At 38.1% G+C, this 24,353-nt stretch overlaps 1 protein-coding gene across 8 annotated transcripts in view; it reads right to left on the reverse strand.

Annotated features, from left to right (window-relative positions):
• The window catches only part of LOC107738105 (abl interactor 2), a 51,706-nt gene that overhangs the window by 3,818 nt on the left and 23,535 nt on the right, over nt 1–24,353 (reverse strand). The window contains exons 2-11 of one of the 8 annotated variants that reach the window (XM_016549782.1): nt 16,607–16,774; nt 12,476–12,652; nt 12,295–12,312; nt 11,279–11,376; nt 8,634–8,783; nt 6,428–6,546; nt 4,859–5,092; nt 3,094–3,252; nt 2,508–2,594; nt 1,690–1,863 (exon numbers count right to left, since the gene is read on the reverse strand). In XM_016549782.1, coding sequence (XP_016405268.1) covers nt 1,690–1,863; nt 2,508–2,594; nt 3,094–3,252; nt 4,859–5,092; nt 6,428–6,546; nt 8,634–8,783; nt 11,279–11,376; nt 12,295–12,312; nt 12,476–12,652; nt 16,607–16,774 — 1,384 coding nt within the window. Of the gene's footprint in view, nt 1–1,689; nt 1,864–2,507; nt 2,595–3,093; nt 3,253–4,858; nt 5,093–6,427; nt 6,550–8,633; nt 8,784–11,278; nt 11,377–12,294; nt 12,313–12,475; nt 12,653–16,606; nt 16,775–24,353 lie in introns of all 8 variants that reach the window. The other 7 variants (XM_016549781.1, XM_016549783.1, XM_016549785.1 and 4 more) reach the window with 7 other exon arrangements.

Consider the following 24,353-nt stretch of genomic DNA (forward strand, 5'->3'; position numbering starts at 1 on the left):
GTAAGGTTAACCCTGCATGGTGTAGGTGTTTGAACATTATTAACAGTTGCAAATAAACATTCATTAGAAATTTAGAAAAGTAATCAAAAAGTAATCAAAAGTAATCAGTTACATTACTTTAATAAAGTAATTGAAAAAGTTACACTACTATTACATTTTAAATAGGGTAACTTGTAATCTGTAACCTATTACATTTCCAAAGTAACCTTCCCAACACTGATTACTACAATACATCATATGTCATTCACCGGTGAGAAAACTTTATTGTAAAGTTAGTAAAAGTACTACAATACCAGGAAGGAAGATCAGGTTGTTGATGTTTGTCTGCCATTCTCGCTCTGTCTGCACAGAGTACGCTGATGACATATCCTGTCTGCGCAGAGGTATGCTAATACACGTTGACAGGCAGGTAGGAAAGTCAATCAAAATGCTCGGAACGAGCGTTTTGACTGGACGAACATTTCTTGATCCTACGCCTTCCACAAAATATATAAATACATATAAATACATTTAGACCACTTAAAGGGTTAGTTCACCCAAAAATGAAATTTAGCCCATTATTTACTCACCCTCAAGCCATCCTAGGCGTATATGACTTCCTTCTTTCAGATGAATCCAATCGGAGTTATATTAAAATTTGTCTTTGATCTTCCAAGCGGTTTAATGGCAGTCAGCGGGTGTTGGGGTGTGAACAAAGGCCTCCTGTAGTGAATCGATGCGTTTTTGTAAGAAAAATATCCATATTCAAAACGTAATAATCACTTTAATCTAGCTTGCGCCAACAGTTGAACACAGAAGTAGCTCCAGGAGGATGACGTAAGATGTAGGCGTTGCACATGCGTCGGTGAGTCTCGTGAAAACCAACGTTTGTTTACAGGAGCAAAGGAAGCAAAGTTTCCTTACTTTAGCAAAGGAAAACCAGTCTCCTCTTGGATTATATCGAAATCCTCCGACATTCTTCTTTACAAATCCTCGTTTTGTACTTCTAATTAGTGACCGTTGTTTTGCCGGTATGAGATTCTGCGCTTCCGCGTTCGTCACTTCTGAGCAGCGCATGCGCAACACCGACCTCATACGTCATCCACCCGGAACTGCTTCCGTTTACAACAGTGAGCGCAAGCCAGATTAAATTGATTATTACGTTTTAAATATTGTTATTTTTCTTACAAAAACGCATCGATTCGCTACAGGAGGACTTTGTTCACCCCCCAGAGCCGTGTGAGGCACTTTTTATTATGGATGGATGCACTTTATTTCACTACTTTTGGACTGATGATCTGCAACACCCGCTGACTGCCATTAAACAGCTTGGAAGATCAAGGACTATTTTTTATATAACTCCGACTGGATTAGTCTGAAAGAAGAAAGTCATATACACCTAGGATGTTTTGAGGGTGAGTAATTCATGGGCTAATTTTCATTTTTGGGTGAACTAACCCTTTAATGATTGCTATCGGGATGTGAAGAGACTTTTAACCAGCATAACAAAAAAATTTTCTGAAGACAATCAACTATTGCACCTTTAACATTATTCTTGTAAACAGTTTCCTGGATTTTATTATTAAAATTGTCTTTTTTTTTTTTTAATGTGTGCACAGTACCGTGAAGTGCAGCAGTTATTATACAGTACTTGCCAGTGGTCAAATAGGATTTACAAACCAACATTTCATCAAAATATGTTCAGTGTACCTTTCTCCAAGTATGTTTGTGGAGCCCAGGGTGGGTCTTCTTCAGCGTAAGGGTCAGCGTATTCCACCACAGAAGACTCCTCTTCCTCATAGTCTTCTGGAGGTGGAACTGGGTTTTGTGTTTCCTCAAACACCTGCTCTTCCGAAGGGGGAGGTGGGGGAGGCACATCTGAAACTGAGAGATGAGAAATGAACAGGACACTCACGGACCAGGACTCATTTAGACGAGAAGGCCATGCAAGCTCATGGATCCATGCAGAAAGCACAAGAGGTAAATTATGATATGGATGTTTACTGTGAGAAAGAAACAGTGATATAATTTTGACTCCTAATATTCTCAGACAGACAGACGCATACACACATGAATGCACCTGTGTAAAAAAAAAAAGACAATGCAATCAGCCTGCCTTTAATATATCATACAAAAGGACTGTTTTGTATTACCTATGAAAATAATACAGTATGTAATGCTGGGGTGTAACACTACACTCATGTCACATTCACTTTTAAAGAAGCCAAAAGAAGGGTAATATAAATAAATAAATAAATATATATATAAATAAATATACAAAGAAAATTGGCCCTTATGACTTGTTTTGTTGTCCAGGGTCACATATAACATTAATATAATTAATAATAAAGACTTTTTAATTGATAAAAACAGGTAGATTTTAATCAATTGACAGCCCTGAAACCAGGATATATTTTCATGCTTTCAACAGCAAGTCTTGCGACGAGAAGCCACATTGAGCTGAACGTGTGTATGAGTGTGTCTCTGAATGCAGGAGGGTCTCATCAGAGAAGCTCAAAGCCACTTACTGGTTTCCTGTACGCAAGCCACAAAACCCGTCAGTGGAAGCTGGGGTGTGATCTGCAGTACGGAGGGGGGAGGGGGGGCCACTGAGGCTAGGCCACAAGACCACAAAAAGCACAGAGAATCAGAGGAAGGGGGGAGTGTGTGAGCATGAACCAAGATAAAGAAAGTGAATGTGAAAGGGAAAAACAGAAGACAGTAGGCAGTTAGTTTAGTGTGCAAACACTGTCTGACAAACAGGAAGTGGTCACCTTGGAGCAGAAAGGATGAAGGGTGAATCTACACCAGCTAGAGAGTTCAAAGACTAACCAACATACATCAAAGCACCAATATTAACTGCACATTATCTGCACTATATTAACTGCACATTATTATTAAGAACCTGATGAGAGAGATGTTACTACAGAAAAAAAACGAATGTGGTAAAGCAAAGATATGATGGTGTGTCAAATACAAATGTTAAAAGAAAGTAGACTGCAGGTAGGGGGTCCATGATGTACTCCGTCTCAAGAGAACAAATGAAACTGCCTTTGACGAATCACCAGAACAAATGTTCTGAAAGACGTCAGGTCTGAATAGTGAGAGCAGTACCTTGGTTCTGATTGTAATAGGGCCCTCCGTTCTGCTGGCTGGGGGGCATGGAAGTCTGACCCGAGATTGAGGGCGGCCGGCGATACGGCAGCGAACCCCCCACTGTGGGCGCGATCTGCCTGGGGACAGGCCTGTTCATGCTGTAGAACTGAGGACCACCTGCATGAACAACACAGCCATGAGAGGAGAAAACACTGACTTGCAGACTGATCCACCTTTATTCCCTATTAACAGTCAAAAAATACATCAGAAGAATTGTGAGAGGTCTACAGTCAGACCATTCAAAAACAAGCATTTTGACAATGACCGTAAATGTCATGAAAATGTTTCAAATGTTTCACTTAGTCCAGATCAGTTTAAACTGATCTGGACTAAGGAGGTTTTCTCACTAGATCTTCTTGGTGTGGACCAAAGTACATTTGATGATAGCAGTACAATTTCACAAGAATGGTTCGCAATTGCTATGAATAATCTGGCCTAATTTGGAATGTGGGATTTGCACAATATTTTTAATAGAGTGCTGCAGGAATAACACTATTCTTTTTGTAATATATACTGTATATATTTGTAATTTTTGGCATTTTCGCCTGTACTATGATAGGACAGATCAGACCTGACAGGAAGTGAAGTGGGAGAGAGATAGAGGGGCGTGATCAGGAAAGGTCCTTGAGTAGGGATTTGAACTCGGGAAAGCCTGTAGCGCGATGGCGCTGTATGTCGGCATGCTGCCTACAAGGCTATCGGCGCCAACTGGAATGATATATTTTTCTAAGCCAAAACCTGGAAACAAGTTTGCATTTAAGCACTTCTGGTTCCATCGTCCCCAAGTCAGTTTTTTAAACGTTTTTGGTCAAATGCCTGAAATAAGGTCTGTGGTCAATACAAGCTCAAAATATTTTCATGTTTTATTTTTTGATAATATGTAATTTTAATACGTAATATGTATTTTTTTTTAAAGCTTTTACTTGTCTTGGAAAAAAGGTAGTTGCTAAATGTCATTAAAAATCATGCTGAACTCTCTAAATCTACTCACTGTTGCTGCCTACAATTGTGCTCTCACAAATTTTTCTACCTCAAACTTTCATGGAATGTGTTTTTAAATAAGCATAATGGTAGTGGCGTTGAAGTCATGTGATCATGGTGTAGTTTATTTATACTCTACGTTTAGCTTTTTACTTTTGGCAATTGTATTAAGGCTTTATAAATTCATAAAAGTTGTGTTTACTTGAAGAATATCATGATGAATAAGATGCTTTTATGATAAGATGTATATCTTATATGACGCTTATATTGATAAGAGCTTATTTTCTGCAATAATCCAAACGTCAATGGAAAAATCCTACTGGGTTTTCGTCAGGGGAACCAGGTTGATGCGAACGCCTAGTAAAATTACGTCATCACTGCAGGATTCCAGAGAAATATCAAAAGCCATTAATCAGCTTGTATTTAAGTAACATGACACTAAAAATAATGCAACACGTAATCTTGTTTAAAGAACGGTTGTATTCAAGCAAAAAGTTTGCATCTTTTTTCTCTGCCAGTGAAGTCGCAGTGGTACTTTTATCAATGATTAAAACGACAATGTTTGAATTGGAACAAACAATGAAACAATGTGTGAAAACAGCCTGAGAGACTCACGAGAAAGCAAAATGAGTAGGACACAAAGACCAAAAATTCACCACAGAGAATCAGCAGGTGGGGAATGAAACGAGGGCAGAAGGTGTGACTGATGGGCTGGAAATGGGCCGGAGAGTGGCGGACTCACCTGTCCCAGGGTTGATGCTGGATGTAGCACTAGCTTCAGCTGAAGTGAGGGGTGGTTGAGAGGGAGGAGAGCCATTATCTGGGGTCAGAGAGCTCTCAGTGGAGTCGGGGTGAGTGGGGAGAGATTCAGGGATTGAGGTGGGGTTGGCTGAGGGTTGTGTGAGGGTTAAATTAGAGGACGTAACAGAAGGCTGAGTGGAGTTAGTTGGAGCTGAGGTTGTGCTGGCACCAGCAGCTTGAGGGTAAAAAAAAAAAGGAGAGAGGGAGGAAACCAAATGAGAAATGCTTTTGCATTTCGCTTAAAGGGAACTAATGTGGGGCATGCCAGAAAGATGTCTTGCTTTAAGCCCAAAGCATACTTCGTTTTTGTACACATATGCTAGCGTTTGCGCGGTTACAAAAATCAGATGGTGCGAGTACTATTCTGGTGACAAAATTAGTGTCACGCGCACTGTGTGTATACCCTCGCATATGCATAAAAACGGAAGCATACTTTGGCCTTAAGTATCAGAGAACATGATAGAAAAAAGACTGAGCTTAAAATCTGGTCACAATTCAGCTTTTGTGAAGACCAAGTATATCAGTGGTTGCTAATCTTGCTCCTGTAGGGCAACCTTTTAGCATTTTAGATCAAGCCCTAATTTAACACGCCTGAACTAATTAATAAAGGTCTTCAGGTTGACTAGAATCTTCCAGGCAGGTGTGTTGAAGCTAAGCTCTGCAGGACAGTGGCCCTTGAGGATCGGATGTATATGCAAATCTCATTCAAAAATTCCTTGTTTCAGTCATTTGACAGTAAAAACTGTGATTCCTGAGTTTCACCCATTCAGAGTTCAGCCCAAAAAAAAAAAATGTATTTAAACATTTACTTATGTCATCCAAGATGATTTTTAAATGCACAGAAATAAACAGTAAAGTGAAAAATGTACAAAAGTACCATAAAAATAGTCTATTATATTTTATTGTTCTTGTAGCTCCAACAACAGTGCATGGCATTAGCAATAGCAAGGTTGTGGGATCAATTCCCAGAGAATACATGGGAAACACATGGGGGAAAAAAGTCACTTTAGATATACATAAATGTGAACATTATTCTACCAACCCATAAGTACATTTTCTGAAGCTATACGATAGGTTTGTGAAGAAAAGACCAATATTTCAAGCAGTTGTTCACTGGAAATCTTGACTGAAAACTACAGCATTTACGATACATTTGAAAACATCTTTTCTAGCAGTCGACACCATAAAAGGACAAGAACTACATACAATTTTAATTAGTTCTTGCTTGTATCATCAAAAGTTTTTCTGTGGAAATATAACTGAACTCATTTTGTGTTCCATAAAAACAAAAAAATACAAATTTGGAGCAACATGAGGTTGAACAGATGAAAGAATTGTATCTTTTGGATGAACTATCGTATTAATGTTCTTAGCATTTGAATCTTGATTTAAAGCCAGTGATTAGCTCATACTAAGCCCTTTTTATAACTGATCAAAAAACAAATGACCACAGCCAGACTGCAAGTGGTATGCGTGTTGTTAAGTGTGCTTTCTGTGATGAAGATGTCACCTGGGAAGGCGCTGGGTGGAGAGGGTGTGGGAACAGCGATTGGAACACCCACACTGCCGCTGCCACTGTTTTCACGACTGCTGCTGCGACTGCTGGGATGACTGCCGCCACTGCTCCCGCTGCTGAACACATGCTCCAGATTACACACCTCACACACATGTGTCTCATGTTATACACATACTGACATCCAAAGACTCACACACAGAGACAACAAAACAGATGAATCATAAGCGCTCTCAAACACACATACATCACACAAACAAAGAATCACAAATGAACCAACAGCTCACACATGACAGGAATACACACAGCAGCATGGGTTGGTTCAGTGTCTATGACAAAAAGAACATGATATGGCAGCATTTGTGAGTCACAGAAAGAACGGAGAAGCAACCGCAGAGACTTTGTGGGCAGAAAGAAGCACACTCATAGCCTGCACTCATACTGAATGCACAAATGCTGAGCACATGGGGCACAGACTGCATGAGATAATGTGCTTGAGTTGAGATGCAGAGAAAAGAGCAAGAAGAAATCCACAAATCAATCAGTAATGAGCATAAAGGTCCTTGAGACACTTTTTTGAGATGAAAAGAAAGACAGCAATGGCAGGCAAATATAGAGCTGAAGCAGCTGACAAGACATACATTTAATGGCTGAAGAGAAAAACGAACTGTCAGCATCTTTAGAGTCAGCAGCAATAATTATTTTATTAGTCGACATGAAATAGATATTCACCTATTTTTTAATGCATATTACTGATCTGACCTTGCAATTTTGATCATAATGTCATCGCTTGATCATCCAGTGAAAATGATTCTCTCTGGCGACGGATTTTTTTCTAATCCTTTAAAGGGGTCATATGATGCGATTTCAATTTTTCCTTTCTCTTTGGAGTGTTACAAGCTCTTGGTGCATAAAGATGGGTGAATTAAGCCCAAGTCTTTTCTTGGCAGTTTTCGTGAAATTCACCATTGTAGGCTCTAAAATTATGAGGGGAAAGGAGATTTGGACAACACATGCTGGACTCAAAACCTCCATCCTTAAAGCTCTACAAATCCAATGTGTTAGGATCATGTGTGTTACCACAGTGTCAAAGCTCCAGCAACTTCAACTTTCTGTAGCCTTTAGATGCAAGATTAAGGCTGAACTCTGTTTGTAAAGGCTTTGATGATATTTAAGTGTTCTCAAACATGAATTGGAATATATTCAAATCATCAGCCCTTCTGAGCTTCAGGAGGGCACAAACATTGTTATTTTTGTCCAAGATGTTCAATAACATTTCCAACTGGCAGACAGATGGGAGAGGGCTGGGGAAAACAGCACCAAATGCTCTTTTTCGGATCCTGAAGTGACAAGAGGAAGTCGTAAAGAGCATATGAGAGGACTTCAGCATACATTCACTGTTTAGGGTGAAAACATGAGAAATGATTAGGATTGTTTTCAGTCAAGTTGGAGAGTGTACTGAATAGTGTTCCTGCTCATCAAGTAAAACACAGGATGCTAAAAACAACAAGGTCAGAGTTCGATTCCCAGGAAACACACATTATAAAATCGCTTTAGCTAAAAGTGTCAGCCAAATGCATAAATGAAGACATTACAGGCATCCCTGCAGATGGCACAGAGATCAAAAGAGAACAAGTGAGAGTGGTTACATAATTTCAGACACAGCTGAAAAGGTCTGAGCTTCAAAGGAAAGACCCAGAGAGAACTATCTGCAAGAGTCTATCTGTGCTTCTTATTCTGCAATATAGTGGACTTGATCTTTAAAATCCTCAGGAAAAAACAAATAAGAAGGGTAAAGTTTAAGATGGGAGAAGAGAAGAATGTCAGAGAAGGAGAGGCTCTGCAGTCATCTGAGAGCATCTTCAGGCGTCTTTATCCTCCATGACTGATGATGCGTTTATGTGAGCACTGCTAACGTCACTCATATTGCAACTGGTTTCCAGGGTTTCCGATTATGCAATTGTGCAGACAATCAGTGATGCTTGTTTTAGAAGTGCTGAGGAAAAACGATGTCTGTGTGAAAGAGCTCTGCAGCAAAACCAACTAATCAATGTTAGCTAATAAATACATGTACAATCAGTCACTATAGTTGCCAAAAGGTCCCAAACTGCTTTAAGTCAGTAAATACAGAGACATGCATGCACACTGAGAGCAGTACGAGAGATTTGCTCCGACAGAGAGGAGAGGATGAGGGTAATGGTACCTGTAAGTGCGGTTCCTCTGATTAACAGACGCCGTGCGCACAGGACTTTGCTGCAGAATGGGCGCCATATTGCGTGTGGGGCTGGGGACATAGTCATTTGGCACCACCGGAGGCCGCACTGGCTCAAGCGTTCTGTAGGGGGAGTGTCTCCTGTCGGGAGAGACAGCAGGTCAATAACCTTGGGAAAACAATCAGACAATTACTAGCCTAGAAAACTTAAAGCTGCAGTTCGTAAGTTTTGCCTCTTTGTCGCCATCTCTGTTTGAAAACCTGCAATTGCAGCTGTTTGCGGAATTATCTTCCTTGCGTGGGTTGTGCGCCGGCACGGCTCAAGATTTAAAACGGCAATATAATTTAAATTTCATTCACATGCGTTTCATAAACACATAATCCTTTCTGGATTACAATCCGTCATCAAAATGATACATTTAATTATTCCAGCTGCTGTGAGAAAAGGCTATAAACGATCGGCCACCTGCAGGATCCTCACATGCGATAGCCTAGTAGTCGGGACAACTTCTTTATGTTTACAGACGTGATGTAATGACGCAGCAGCATGCTCGAATTTCCCGCGAAAACCTACCCGTACCACTCAAATTAGAAAACATTATTATAAGGTAACCGTTGTGAATCGGGCTAAAGTAAGGCGATAGTTTTAAACACTGGCTGCTTATGTACTTGCTCAAATATTGATTTCGGTTAATTTTTAACCAAAAAAAGTTACAGACTGCAGCTTTAAATATCTGCTGCCATGTTATATATAAAACCATTTTGATTTACTTAATGTCTGTTATTCTGAAATTTTACAATCAGAACTTTTAGCATTCCAAAGCAAAACAGTTATAATTCATCAACAGCATGATTTCGGGTTTCTTTTAAAGGATGAGATTCCATACATGATTTTCAAGGTTGTGAAAAAGCATTTTGGATTTGAGGTCAGGAAAGTGCAGGTGAGAAACAGTAATTCAATCTGTGGGGAAAAAAAATGTGAAGTCAGTGTCACATTTTTTCTCTGGTATCAAAAGAGAAAACGGGCATTGCTGTTTGAGGCAACCAGAATAAACTATTAGCATACATTATTAATTAAAACAATTTATTACTATTTTAAATCAACTCATTTGTCTCTTCATCACAGGAAAAACGGCATCTTAGAAGTACTCAACCTTGCTTTCTCTTAATGTTTTTAATTTACTTTAAAATATGTGCTATTTTTACCAAAAGACTATGCTTCTTGACTATGGCACACATTTAACAATTAACTTTTTTTTTTTTTTTTTAAATGAAAGAAATAAAATGACAGAAAATAAAACACTAAAGCAACAGTAGACAAAATCCTCACAGAAACATAATGAATCTATTAAAAAGTCACATTTCTTCCAAAAAACAAATAAGTAAATAAATACATTTTGCTTAGCCTAAATAAAATCATGCTATTTTGCAGTGACATTTTAATGACAAAGGACATTTCAACCCCAGATTCTTATTACCATAATGTGTGCAGGCACAATCATATTCCTACAACTGTGATACTTTTTTTTTTTTGTTTACTGTATAACAGTAAACTAATTACAGTATTTTTTAAAAATCAGCATAAAGTACAACAAATACTACTTTTTTCAACTGTACAATAATGTGAATTCACCCAAAAATGCACTTTATTGTCATGAAGATAAATGTCACAAAGAAAATTGCAAAGAAAATCTTAATGGTCCTTTAAAATAGACGTTTTTAATATAACTATTGACATCTTGACAAGTTTTGTGAGATTCACCCAACAGTTTTAACAGATATATACAGATTTACTATTTCCCATCACTTGCATATGGATTTTATGAGGGAATGAGCTTTAGCTGTGTTGTGTTGCTGACCTGTCCATTAAGCAGTACACAATCTGGCCTGCAATGATCAGCCATCATGGGGCGACACAGGAAACCAAGAGTGCCAATCTGCACAGCTAGTGCTCAGAAAACAGGGCAGGACACACCCTCTGTCCTCAATGCTCAAACATCAAGCTCCATCTTAATAATGAACACACTTTAAAAATTGAGCATATCTGATCTTTCATAATCAGTTTCACGCGCCTCTTTTCTGACCCAAATGTAAAATCAGGCTCTTCACTGGCATAAAGAGAAGCAAGGGATGTGAAGGATAATGTCATCTGTGGGGCTGAGGCTGAATTCTCCCTGAGGACTAAAAAGACATGACCTACACATGTGCTTCTGAACTCAACTAGAGCTGTGTGTGACCTACACTGAAAAACAGGCTTTTACTAGGAAATAAAAACTTCACTGTTGTTGTAGAAACGTTATTATAAAAAAACATTGTTTTAAATGATCTGATAAGTTGAAAGAATCATAAAGGACCAGTCAAATGTTTGAATACACTTGATGTTCTACATACTGGAAATTACTACTGCAACAATGACGAATTAGTAGGTGTGCCGAGTGAAGTAGAATTTGTCATTCACTTCATTTATCATAAAAGCTTTCCAGAATATATGTAAATCAACACATTGTATGCTGTTCAAGGACCTCAGAGATGTGAGTATTACGAGCAAACACTTGAAATGAGTCATTCACTGCCACAATCTCAGTGGCTGATTCTCTCATTCGTGACCGCTAGAGCTACAAAGCGCATATACATACCCTATGGTGCCTTTGCCTGGCATTGGGGGGCTTGGTGGTTTCTGTGTGGGAGGCGTGGTGCGAAGAAGGCCGCCCATCTTCATGTTCTGGGTGTTGACCTATGACAATAAGAAATCAACAACATCAAAAACAGCCTTCAGCTATCAACAAAAACATCTCAGTTTCACGGAAGAGGAGGAAAAACAGTATCTAAGTTGACAATAGCCTAGAACAGCCTCATAAAATGTAGAGCCACAGAGAGAAAGACTGCAAGAAAGTGTTTTATCTCATTTAGTTTTTAGAGAAAACAAAGGAAAGCCCAAACAAACAGAACAAGCTCACACCCACACACACACACACCTACTCCTGAGCAACATGCAACAATGATAAAAATGCAAATGTGATATGGAAAGGATGAAAGAAGAAACAGGGATGATTGCCAAATGGTTGTTCAATTATTATTCGCTCCATTCCTCAATGTATATATAAGAAATTTCTGAGCATCCAAATATTGTTTTTGCATTAACTGACAAGCCTTTAGACCTACAATGAATTAATCAAATACAGAATATCAGTATTCTCAGTCCATATTTAGGTAGGGCTGGACAATAATTCAATATCAATATGTATCGCGATATAATTTTTTTCAATAACGGTGAAATGATTTTTAAACACATTTCCGATATTTCGATATACATTACCAGTTTCCCATACATTGATTTATTTGTGCCGTTTGACTTCGTTGAATAAACATGAGCACTGCACGTTTCAAAATCAAAAAATGTCGCGGGTGTTTTATATAAATGTATCTGTGAAGGGAACCGACTGTCTTCAGAAAAGTTTCGATGACATTTTCATTTGATCTGATAAAGTAGCATTCATGAGCGGAGCTGCTTTGATTACAGCGAAATATATCGTGATATCAATTTTGGCCATATCGTCCAGCCCTATATTTAGGTCATATGAACTAAGGAATCAAACCTTATTCCTTCTCCATTCATGTCATCTGATCATAAGACAGCTGTAAAGGCCCTTACCTTGAACCTAAGCAACCACTTAAACCAAGAGCGAAGCAGAGAACAGAGGTGAGAGGAAGCACAGAGAGGTTAGTGAGACATCTCAGACAGAAAGAAAACCCACGTCAGATTCTGGCATTTGTTAGTTCAAAAACATGTTAGTCAGAAAAATCGTTCCTCTCAAGGTGAGATCATGTCCTACCTTCACACCGTGACCGATATCGTCCAGCGTGCTGTAATCGATAGGTTTGCGAATGTACCGCACCGGCCTCTCGGGATTGGCTGGAGCAATGATTTTATGTGTGCGGGAGGTGTTCTTATTGGTTGTGAGGATGCCGATCTCCCGCCTCGCCACTTTTTCTTTGTGGATGTCCACCGTCTACAGGGAAAAAAAGTTTGAAAAGTTTAAAGAACTTTGAAATCTACTAAAACCAAACTGGGTCATTCAGAACTATAACCATATTCGTATTCATGATAGATCATGATATAATAATATAGGACATTTGCAAACAAAAGTCTTAAAGCTACAGTGGTACTGCATTGGAGCAAGAAACAACTTGAGGAAAAATGATGGCCTCTTTAAACTTCATATTTGTGGAAACAGGTTACAAAACACAGAGTATGTGTGGCGAATTATTAAAGCATGCAGTTGTGAGAGGTCTGAAATCCCTGTCGGCAGAGCTAGGTTTCATTTCACACGGTGATTTGGGAGAGGTCAAAAGCACTTCACGAGAAGAGTTGCATTAGATGTTGTGCCGCTGTGTTTAATCGCTTTAGAGCCTGTGCTGTTGACAGCTGTTAAATAAAAAATAAAAGAGGAAACACAGAGGGGAGACAAGCCGCCGCTGCTGCTGGCATCTCAAACACAGCTAAATGATTTTCAGCATTAAGTGACAGTGATATGGTAAATAGGGATCGAGTCCAGAGCTACAGCTGAGTCCACAGATGAGGGCAGTCGAGAAAAGACAGATCAGAGAAACGGAGACAAAAAAATTAAAAGTGGAAGAGAGAAATCATCCATGATGGAGAAATAGGCAGCTGCTGTTGACCTGGGATGCATTTCCCAAAAGCGTCTCTAGCAAACTATGGTCACAAGTTCCGTCATTAGCAACATAGTTCAAACATCCAGCGTTTCCCAAAAACATAGTTCCAACGAACATTTGCAAATAGCATTGCAAAGCTGTGTGGTTGAATCTGCAGCTCTTGACTTGTGGACTTATAGATTATGCTCTTGAGTAAGATAAGCAAGCTATCTTTCATTCCATATCCATATATAAAATACACTGAAAACAGTAATATTGTGAAAAAATGCAGCGGTGGACCTTAACTAAGTATTTTTACTTCATTACCGTAGTTAAAGGCACAATATGTAAGATTTTTTTATTAAAATATCCAAAAACCACTAGAACAGTGTTATATATTTTGCTGACTTGTGCACTTACATTATCCCAAATGTTTCGAAGAATGTTTAAATCCAGAGAAATAAGCAATTTTAACTAGTGACACGGACCGTGTCCATAGTGTCATTGTGTCGCCTGCCAATGACGTCATAACCCCTCAATTTCCGGTTTTGTTTTGTAGAAAACATGGAAACACCAAAGAAGCTTTAATATGTTGTGCGTTTTATTAGACACGACAACTCCCATGATTCCACACTCAGTCACGGCGTCATCAAACTACGCCTTTGTTTCTTTGTTTATTTTGAATACGCGCCCTCTAACGGCGAAAATTACATATTGTGTCTTTAAGTACAGTTTTCAAGTATCTGTACTTTACAGGAGTATTTTTATTTTGGGAAACTTTTACTTCACTATATTCCAAATCATAATAATGTACTTTTTACTTCATTACATTTCATAAAAACATGTCATTTCTCGTTCCATTTTGAACTGGAGAAATCGTCATGCGTTTATTATTGTAAATGAAAATCATATTTGGGTCACGAGTGTCCATTGTCTGCGAACTAAAGCTGCTGTAAAAATATTTGTGTACTGCCATCTGAACGGGGTAGGTTTTACTTAAAAAATAAACATAACGTTAAAATAACGCAAATTAATGCCCATGCATCTAACCCACTGCCGTAGCACTTTCAAATGATATAAAACCAGCATTTTTGCATAGCGTTCTTCTTAAAATGCAAACACATTTTGCCCAGTGTGACATCTTGTATGTTTATAATTTAAGAGTTCATTTGCAAAAACCGATAGCTCCATTTTTTTTTTTTTCAGAACTCACGGTTTTTTATTGCGTTGTTTTGATTAAGTAATAATAACTTAAATACAGGTAATTTACAAAATTAAAGTTCATTAAAAGTATGTTTTTTTTTAAATATTAAAAGTTTGTTTTATAGCAAAAGCAGATAACTCCACATTTCATGTTTTAGAGTTTAAAAAAAAACACTCGTTTAATCTTTGTAATCTCCTCAGATGACAATGTAGATGCCTGACAAACGTTGTTGTGATCATAAACTGTATGGATGTGATTACACGCAATACACGGTTGTGTTGTTTTACTACTTACAATTGATTCAAGTATAAAACGTTGTTATTAACAATGCACAGCGTGGTTTTTAATAATATTTTTAGGGGGGACAACCCTCAGATAGGAGGGGTCCTGTCCCCCCGACCCCCTGGGATTTCCGCCTATGCATCCTCGATCACTTTTAGTCAGCTTTGACGATACTCCTCTCAGCTAACGTGTCTTTTCAAAGTGACTGGCAGCCTTGTCACCTGACCTGAATACAGTGCGCTGATTCGCTAAAATGGACTTATCGGCTTCTGTTAAAAAACAACAAGGGCGCTTGTCGGCTTCTGCAGTAAAACGTGAACTCGCGATGCCTTGAAAGTGGACAATACCGGCTTTTTTGACAAAACGTGTTTAGGGTTCAGATCGCGCTATATGTGCACAGCACTCAGTTCATTTTTTTTTTAAAGTGGCGTTTATCGGTTTTTGCAAATTAACTCTTCATTTGGTAACACACATTTTGTTTTTCCTTATTTCATTATACTACATGGTATATGTTGTTATTTTCACTTATTTACACACTTGAATTATCAGTAATTTTTTTGTAGTAGTATGACATGTATTTTTAGCAGGAGTATATAAAATATATAAAATAAATAAAAATATGAATCAGTTTTTTTTACTTTTAATACTTAAGTACATTAAAAATCAAGTACTTTTGCACTTTTACCCAAGTAAAATTGAAAAGGAGTACTTAGTACTTTTACTCAAGTATCTGATTTGTGTACTTTGTCCACCTCTGAAAAAATTATTACAATTTTAAATAATTTTTTATTTGAATATATTATAAAATGTAATTCATTCCTGTAATGACAAAGATACATTTTCAGTATCATTACTCCAGTCTTCAGAGTCACATGATCCTTCAGAAATCCTTATAATATGCTGATTTGCTGCTCAAGAAACATTTCTATTATTATCAGTGTTGAAAGCAGTTGTGCTGCTTAATATTATTGTAGAAACCTTGATACATTTTCAGGATTCTTTGATGAACAGAAAGTTCAAAAGAACAGCATTTATTTCAAACAAATCTTTTGTATTATTATAGATTTTTTATAACGTCACTTTTGACCAATTTAATGCAACATTGCTAAATAAAATTTTAAAAAATACTAAATATCATCAAAAGGCTGTTTTTTAATCCATATTTGAGTTGCATGTGTGTGGTCTCTTGTCCAGTTACTTTGGTATTGTGAATAGTTACAGCTCAGAGCTTTGTGCAATGTAACGGTCCAGATGTGACGCCACAGTGAGGAATTTCCCACAAGTGGTAGAGGAGAGACAGAGAGAAGGAAAAGAGAGATGGTAGGGGCATGAACACATAAATGAGTATGTGTGACTAACATTTGCTTGTATCTTTGGCTGGCACAAAACACTACAGCAGTCGCACCAGACCCCTGCAGTTACACTGCATCTGAATTACAGCTCCTTACAGTCTGTGACTCTGTGGGAAGATGTTTAATTACAGAATCAATGAGACTCGAAAAGTGGCTGGACAAGGATCCTGTCTGATCAGCCAACCAAAGATCTGAACAATTAAAACACAAAAAAGCAAGGCAATCTTTGGTAGCTGTACTTTTAATGTGAGGCCATTTTTGAAGGCATAATGTTTGATTAAAGTAAAGTTTAGTCAAGTTTAGCGTCAGAATCACTTATTATCCAGCCTCTTATAATCTACCTTTTACCTAACCATGTCACAGTCATTTACCTGTCACCTCCTAGCAGACTCTTCGAGCCGTCAGTCGTTCTTCAGTAAATATAGCTCAGAGTGTGAGAATGTATGGGGAGGTGTGGTGTGTTGCTAGGTTACCTGAGAGATGTGGTTGATGGAGGACTCCATTCGGCGCAGCTGGGAGGCCTGGATGTCGAGCATTTGGAGCACATTGTTGGCGAGTGTGTTGATTAGGTAGGCCACACTGGCCAGTGACTGAGTGGTGTAGTTCTTGGTTTCATCTAGAGCGGCGTGCTTGTTTGGAGACTGATGGAGAAATAAACGAGCAATAGTCAGTGCGCCATTAAATCTGTTCAGCCATTTCAAAGTGTGATATTGGAGTACGCCGAGTGATTTTTGATGGTTAAAAAAATATATTTATTGCAACTCGTCTCCATTCATGTTTATCAACTGAGCTTTTGTTGAAGCATTTTTTTTAATACGAACAAACAGCAGAAGCTGTTTAAGCATTAGTTGTCCCAAAATCTGTCAAGCAAAATTGACACTGCTACTAACTAAAATAATCTTTACTGAATCATTGCTCAATGAAACCAAAACAAAATCAAACTGGGACCTTGAGAGTCAGAATCAAGCCAAATCAAATGGATAAAATGAGTTGTTTACAAGCTGCTCTCTTCACTGACAAGCGGTTTGCAAGTTTCGTATCTTACAATGGATGTAGGTAAATATCCACCTAATCCAACACTTTCTGCTTTCGGTCTTAAAAAGTTTCCTGTTAGAGTGAAAGACTGCTGGGATTCAGCGTGTGAGTATGAGTAAAGTGTCTGGATGAATCAAATTGAATCACAAACAATTTCAGGCCTTATTGCGTAACCATTTGATCAATTAGAAGAAACAATCATTCATTAACAAATTTGAAATCACTAGTTCTGATTCTAAAGTGCAGAAAACCCACAAGATTATTGCTGAAATACTATCATTGAAACTAATTCTCAGGTTAGTATACAGTAATCACCACCATCAGAAAAAAAATTGTCAATATTCTACTGGGACTCGTGCGACGCCCCTGGTGTGGAATGTCAGGATCTAAGCAGTTCTTCTGTGACATCAAGCTGCACAGTCACATCAAACCCGGGCTTTGATCCCTAGGCTGACAGAGAGAAAGTGTACGTGTGTGTGTCTGTGTACACAATTCCTGTCTTTGTCCCAGGACGGTACCAGGAGGGAACAGTCACCTCTCACATACATTTGACTGTGCTATTATAGATCGCAAACCTCTGTAACACACATTCAACAAACCCCACATGACAACAGACCACTGTGGATCTCAAACCACCTTAAACCAGCACAAAAATTTTTATATTAACTAATAAAGACTTTTTAGTGACAAACAAGAGATCTACTGTACAGACAGCATTGCTGGCATCATATATTGATAGATACGTTACATAGATATGCAAAATTAGCCAATTATCTCATAATACAATGTAATTTAACATCATGACATATAATATCTAATATCAGTGGGCAGCTAATAGGGCTGGGCAAAAAAAACTGATTTCTTGATTTTACGAAACAATATCAATTCTTAAATCCCAAGAATCAATTAGTCTAGCCTGTTTTCAGTTAATGAAGGAAAAATTGTAGCGCACCTCTCATCCAATAAATCACAATAAGCTTTGTGCTTTGTTATTTTTGATATGAAACAGTCTCAGGTTTCAAATTCTGCCCATTTTATTACAGTATTCAAACAATAAATGCCGTTTCGGCGCTGTTTAATGTGGAGTGACAAATCGTTGTAGCGCCTCAGTTCAGTCGTGGCAGGTGAACTGATCAACTCCTCCACTTCAATACCAGTTTCAGCAATAAAAACAAACATGAATGAACATCTGAAGGTATCTGAAAAGAAAGAGTACAACTTACCGAAATCTGTATCCTGTCTCATGTAATCTCTCAATCAGAGTTTCAACCGCGCAAAGACGTCAATATAATAGCTTGTAAACAATGTCATGTAACGTCACATTTAACTTACCTCAGAAAAAAAAACACGTTCGGTGACCATAAATTCATTAGTTGATTTTTTTTTTTTCCTTGAGAAAATTTAGCATATACTATACCTGTCCTGATATATATCCAAAATAATCCATATTGAATCGAACTGAAAATCAAAAGCTTGTGAATCAGAATCAAATCTAATCGTGAGATTTGTGTCAAAACCCAGCCCATTTCTTCGATAATTTTTGTTCCACATTTATCAGATGATGCATAACACAATAAATAACACTTCACCTGCTCATCTAAACTTACATAAATCTCATGCTGCAGTGAAACAGAGCAGTTAATAAGTGACCAAAAACATGTGACAAAAAAGAAATCATTCAGTCGCATGGATGAACTTATTCTCACATAATGATTTGCACCACTGAATGCGTTTACTGCACTGAAATGCTGCAGGCCCAGAAGAAGCTGTGGGCTTGCAGTGGGCAGGCATGTAGGCCAGGAAGGCCCATCCTCCCCCAGGACACACAACGACACACTGACACTAATACGCAGACACAGTGCGCTGACCCAAGCTGATGACATCACAGCTGCATCTGAGCAGAGAGAGTGGAGGAGGAGAGACCGTCCCACACAGAGCTGACCCTTCAACACTATGAGAAGCAGCGTCTGGAGAGGAAACACGTCCCTCACAACCGCTGCAACGCACCGCTCATATAGAGATGCTCAGGTGAACAGATACACTGAGAACAACTAGTCAATAATCACACCAACACATTTAAGTAGAGAACTGGGAAACTCATTAAAACACACAAAGACAAAAAATCAAAACATCTCAGAACATGTTCCAAATTAATGTCAGGTTGGCAGTCAAAACTAGCAAAAGAAATAAATCCCAAACAGTTCCCAAATGTATTTGCACAGCACTTTTCACAATACAAATTGTTATAGAAATCAAAGCACTTTATTCACACAATTCTGCCCGAATCAAAGGCTTATTCGTTGGTCCTTTTTTTGCAGGCTTATTCCCATGACATTCGACATGTCAGAGGATTAGAAAACATTGTAGCTGACGCACTGTCGCGAGCTCCTGTGGATACTGGATAATAATTAGAATGCCTTTTTTATAGATTTGTTTTAGAATTTCAGTTAACATTTATTTTATTTCAATTAATGAAGAATATTTTTTATAGTTTTAACTATAAAAACCTGATACTAGTAAAATGTATTAAATAATATTTTGAATAATGTTCTTAGTCTGTCCATCCTGTGATGGGGAATCCCAGACAGAAGATTAAATTAAATGTTAAATAAATGGAAATTAAATCAAATACAGTTTATGTACCCAAAATATCAATAATGACCAGGAAAAAAGCTTGAAATACACAGTGACTCTTATTTTGAAATGTCTACACTGTTGACTGTACAGGTGCAGGCTGCTCATTCAAGTTCAGATGAAGGAAATAAAATATGCATTCTTACAACTGTCTAAAACATATTACCATATAAATATCATATAGTAAACATTGTCATAATTCATCATTAGTTCATAAGCAATCGTTTGGCATAAATGTGCACTATTCATTGATTAAACCCACACTGAAGCAGTCTGAAGCGCTGCTGCGCGAGTCTGTAGAGCGTGCAACAGCACCGTGTTTTCCCGCTGTTAGATCAGATACAATGCAAATGTAACAACTACCACATAAGACATCAAGTCCTCCTGACTGAGCCTGACTGGATATCATCCCAAATTCTCCTTGCCTAACATTTTTGTCTCGTTTTTTCTTTTAGTTTTTGTCATTAAAAACTAGTTTTTAATTAGTTATCGTCTCGTTTTCATTGGTGAAAGAATGTTGGAGAAAATAATTCGTCAACAAAATTAACATTGGATTAGTGGTTCAGTGAGTCAAATGCTTATGAATCAGTGTATGCTGGTCACTCTGTATGCTTGTTTTTTTGTGCAGCTTAATAAAGTTTTCTTGCCCATGAGGAGGGAGGGAGGGAATTATTCAGATGTTTTTCAAACAGGTGTATTTAAAAAAAAATAAAGTGTCTGAGTGACCCCTGAACTGACGTGGGTCTGCAGGGCAGGTTTGGGAGAGGCGAACGTCTGCTCATTATTTCAGCTGCTTTTGTCTGAAATGAAAAGAGAGCAGGTACAGGAGTCATTTACTGGCCGGCCCACTGAACCACACAGTACATCTCTCTGATTCAATCGCACACAAATGGAGGCAGGGCCTGTGGGTAATTACACAGTAGTGTGCCCATTAATGACTGTTCAGCTGTGTGCTCACAGCACTGACCACAGCAAAAGGACACACTGATTTTTCAGTGATGACTCAAATAATTACACTCTGAAAATGAACAGGTGGGTAGAACAAGAGACGCTGATGACACTTTTGTTCCTCATGTTAATGCACAGAGCTCACAGCTCCTTTCATCAGACACCTCTCCAGAGACCCCTTTCAACAGTAAGAGCTTTTCAAACAGGGTGTCAGACTGATGGTGACGCTACTGACGTGAATACACTTTTCTGAAGCGTGACTGTGGCTCAGCTCAACTGAAAGCAATGAACCTTACAGATGAGCTGAAGCAATAATCACTGTCAAAGGATGTCTGTCTCAAGTAGTGCAGTACAATTCAATTGAGCAAATCTGTACATTCAGAGGGTTCTTTTCAATAAAGCTTTCAAAAAGAGAAAGAGAGAGAGAGAGGGAGAGAGAGAGAGTTTCCTTTCCGTTTCATCAAGATTTTTGCCTTATAATGGCCATCTATCCCCCGCTTTCTATATATTGCCACCAGGCATCAAAAACGTATATTGGTCGACCACAAGTCATTGCTCAATAGTGTACCCAGAAGCACTTTACACCTCTCTTAAAGGGACAGATCACCAAAAAATGAAAATGTTGTCATTATTTACTGTTCCAAACCTGAAAAAGTTTCTTTCTTCTGTTAAACACAATTTGAAGAATGCTGGTAAACAAACAGTTGATGGCAGCCACTGACTTCATAGTAATTTTTTTTCCATACTAAAGAAGTCAATGGCTACTGTCAACTGTTTGGTTACCCACATTCTTCAAAATACCAAATTTTTGCAATCAACAGAAGAAAGAAACTAAGCATCACTGTCATTATTGATCATTGACAGATTTCTCTAAATCCAATTTTGATTCACAAAATCTTGATTTGATTCTTATTGCGATTTAATTCAATATCGATTTACAGGTAAAGCACATGTTGATTTTGAAACAATCTCTAAATTAATGGCGTAAATTATACAGGGAATTGCATTAATGCTATTTTCTTTTTATTGCCTAACTTAAGTGAACAATATTTTGCATTCCAAAAACATATTCAAAAAAAGTTCTTATTTTTTCTTTATATTTATTCTAATTAGGAAGCTTGTTATTACATTTTATGAAAACCCCTCATAAATCACTTTTTAAAGTAAAGATAACTAGTGGTCAACCGATATTTGTTTTCTTGACAGCCGATGCCGATATCTTGGAAAGCAGGGTGGCTGATGGCCGATATAAAGCCGATGTAATTGTATTTATTTTAATTAATATTTAAGAAATTTGAAATAATTTGAAAATGGATTAAAAAATAAATTTGTAAAATAAACATACTTATACTTTAGATGACAAAGTATTTTCCACAAATAAATAAATATTTAATAAAAATATAATTAAAAAGGAAGTAAACTGTAACCAACAGAGCACTCAGTATTCTGGGAAGTTTGTGTGCATTGGGAATCATATTTTTCAAACAAAGCCAAGGTAACAGTCATTTTAAATACAGCACACAGTGAAAATGACATGAATATGACAGTGGGCAAATGCATAAAGTGCAGCATAATTTGAAATCACGAATTTAATGTTTAAAGCATTCAATTTGCACGGACCGAAAGTCACGCAGAGAACACGCGATCATGCAGGTCACATGCACACTTCACAAGATCTCACAACTGGATTCGACTAAGTTTGCAAGGTTTGTGAAATTAAATTTTCATTAGCCATTTAAAGATTTGTTTTGTAAATGCTGAATGCTGATGGCAAACGAGAAAGTATTATAATGCCCTGACAACCAGCCACAGCACCTACATCTCATAATTGCATAATTAGAAACATAAGTTTCAATATTTCTAATGCTTTAAATGGATAGCTTGACTACTTATATGAGTTTGCTAGAGTTTGAAGCAAAAACAATACTGATGCGTTGTCATGTGAACATGCAGTCGAGGATGTATCGCAGATGTGGAAGACTAAACCGAGAATCAAAGCAGCCCACATCGTCTCTCCTCCTACACACACAGACTCATCTCTCTTTCATCTTCACCAGCGTATCAATACAGAACCGGCAACCGGCCAAGACGAGAAATATCAGCATCTGTCTCCCAGTACGAGGTTCTCTCTGTACTGCAGGAGAATTATGGCTCATGTCACCATAACTGCTGCCTGTCAGTACGTCAGACTACAGCCGGTCTGATGACAAAGACTCACACAGAGAGAGAAAAAGGCAGATACCAAATGTGGAAAACAGTGTGTGGCTTCAACAGCTAGAGTTTATATGTGATCTGTGTCATTTTGGAAACCAGAAAATACATGAACTGCACAGGGATTTAAATAAGTACAGGACAGGTGCTAGTGGCCGTCTGAGTATAATTACTGCATCTGTTGTCGGGGAAACAGGGATTTAATGAAACCATCATTAAACACAGATAATTAACCTGGAACACAGTGACCTGTGATACACATGAGCAGAGTGGCTGGCTGATAGTGGTGGATATATATACGGCACAGCCTCCTGTATGCACACACACACACCAGACACATAACACAATACACATTCTTCTCACAAAAACAAAACCTCACCATCATTTTGACTAGGGGTCGACCGATATATGTTTTTCAGAGCCGATGTCGATTATTACAGAAGTAGACAGATAACCGATATTTTGAACCGATATATATGTCTGGAGTAAAAATGAAAATTAATGTCAAAATTAAGAATAACAAGGGCTCTGACAAAAACTGCCTTTCCTGGTGTTGGTTAAGTGTAGTACTCCCACACTGCACTTCTTAGGCCCAATCCCAATTCTACCCCTTAGCACTTCCCCTTTCCCCTACCCCTCCGTTTCGCGCGTTCACGTGAAGGGGTAGGGGTGTCTCGATTCTCTTTTGGTTGGAGGGGTAGGGGTAAGGGGAAGGGCCAGACAGCCCTTAAAACGAAGATTTTTCGGGACCACACTTCAAACGAAGGGGTATGAATTATCTCAGTGTAAACCGGCTTCAGCGGCAACATGGCTGCCCGAGTGAACAAAAAGACATAAATGTAAGCATTTTTTGGCAGTAATAAAAATTTTAACGAAAAGTAATCATTTGTTTTATGCTATTTTCAGATTTACGGTCATGTTACTCAAAGAAATGTTTGCAAAAAAATCGCTAAACTTTGCTAACATCATATCATTACAGACTGCACGATAGTGCCACAACATATTTTCATGTCTGATCAGGGCGATAACCACCATAGACAGTGAGGGGGGCTAGTCCCCCCCAATAATTATAAATCACTATAAACCCTTTTCTCAAATATTGCCAATTCGAGAGCGAGAGAGAGAGACAAAGAGAGAGAGATGAAAGTTGCGTGTGTGTGCGTTTCTCTTTTTAGAGTGCGTTTACTTCAAAAACAGCGATTTTATTCTCTTGTTGCTGGAAAATATAATGTAGCGATTCAGTATTTAAACTGTTATTAAAGGGGTCATATGATGCGATTTCAAGTTTTTTTTTCTCTTTGGAGTGTTACAAGCTCTTGGTGCATAAAGAAGATCTGTAAAGTTGCAAAGACTGAAGTCTCAAATCCAAAGAGATATTCTTTATAAAAGTTA

Source organism: Sinocyclocheilus rhinocerous, unplaced genomic scaffold (genome assembly GCF_001515625.1).
Source record: "Sinocyclocheilus rhinocerous isolate Xijiao unplaced genomic scaffold, SAMN03320098_v1.1 scaffold1365, whole genome shotgun sequence".
Classification (NCBI taxonomy): Eukaryota; Metazoa; Chordata; class Actinopteri; order Cypriniformes; family Cyprinidae; genus Sinocyclocheilus; species Sinocyclocheilus rhinocerous.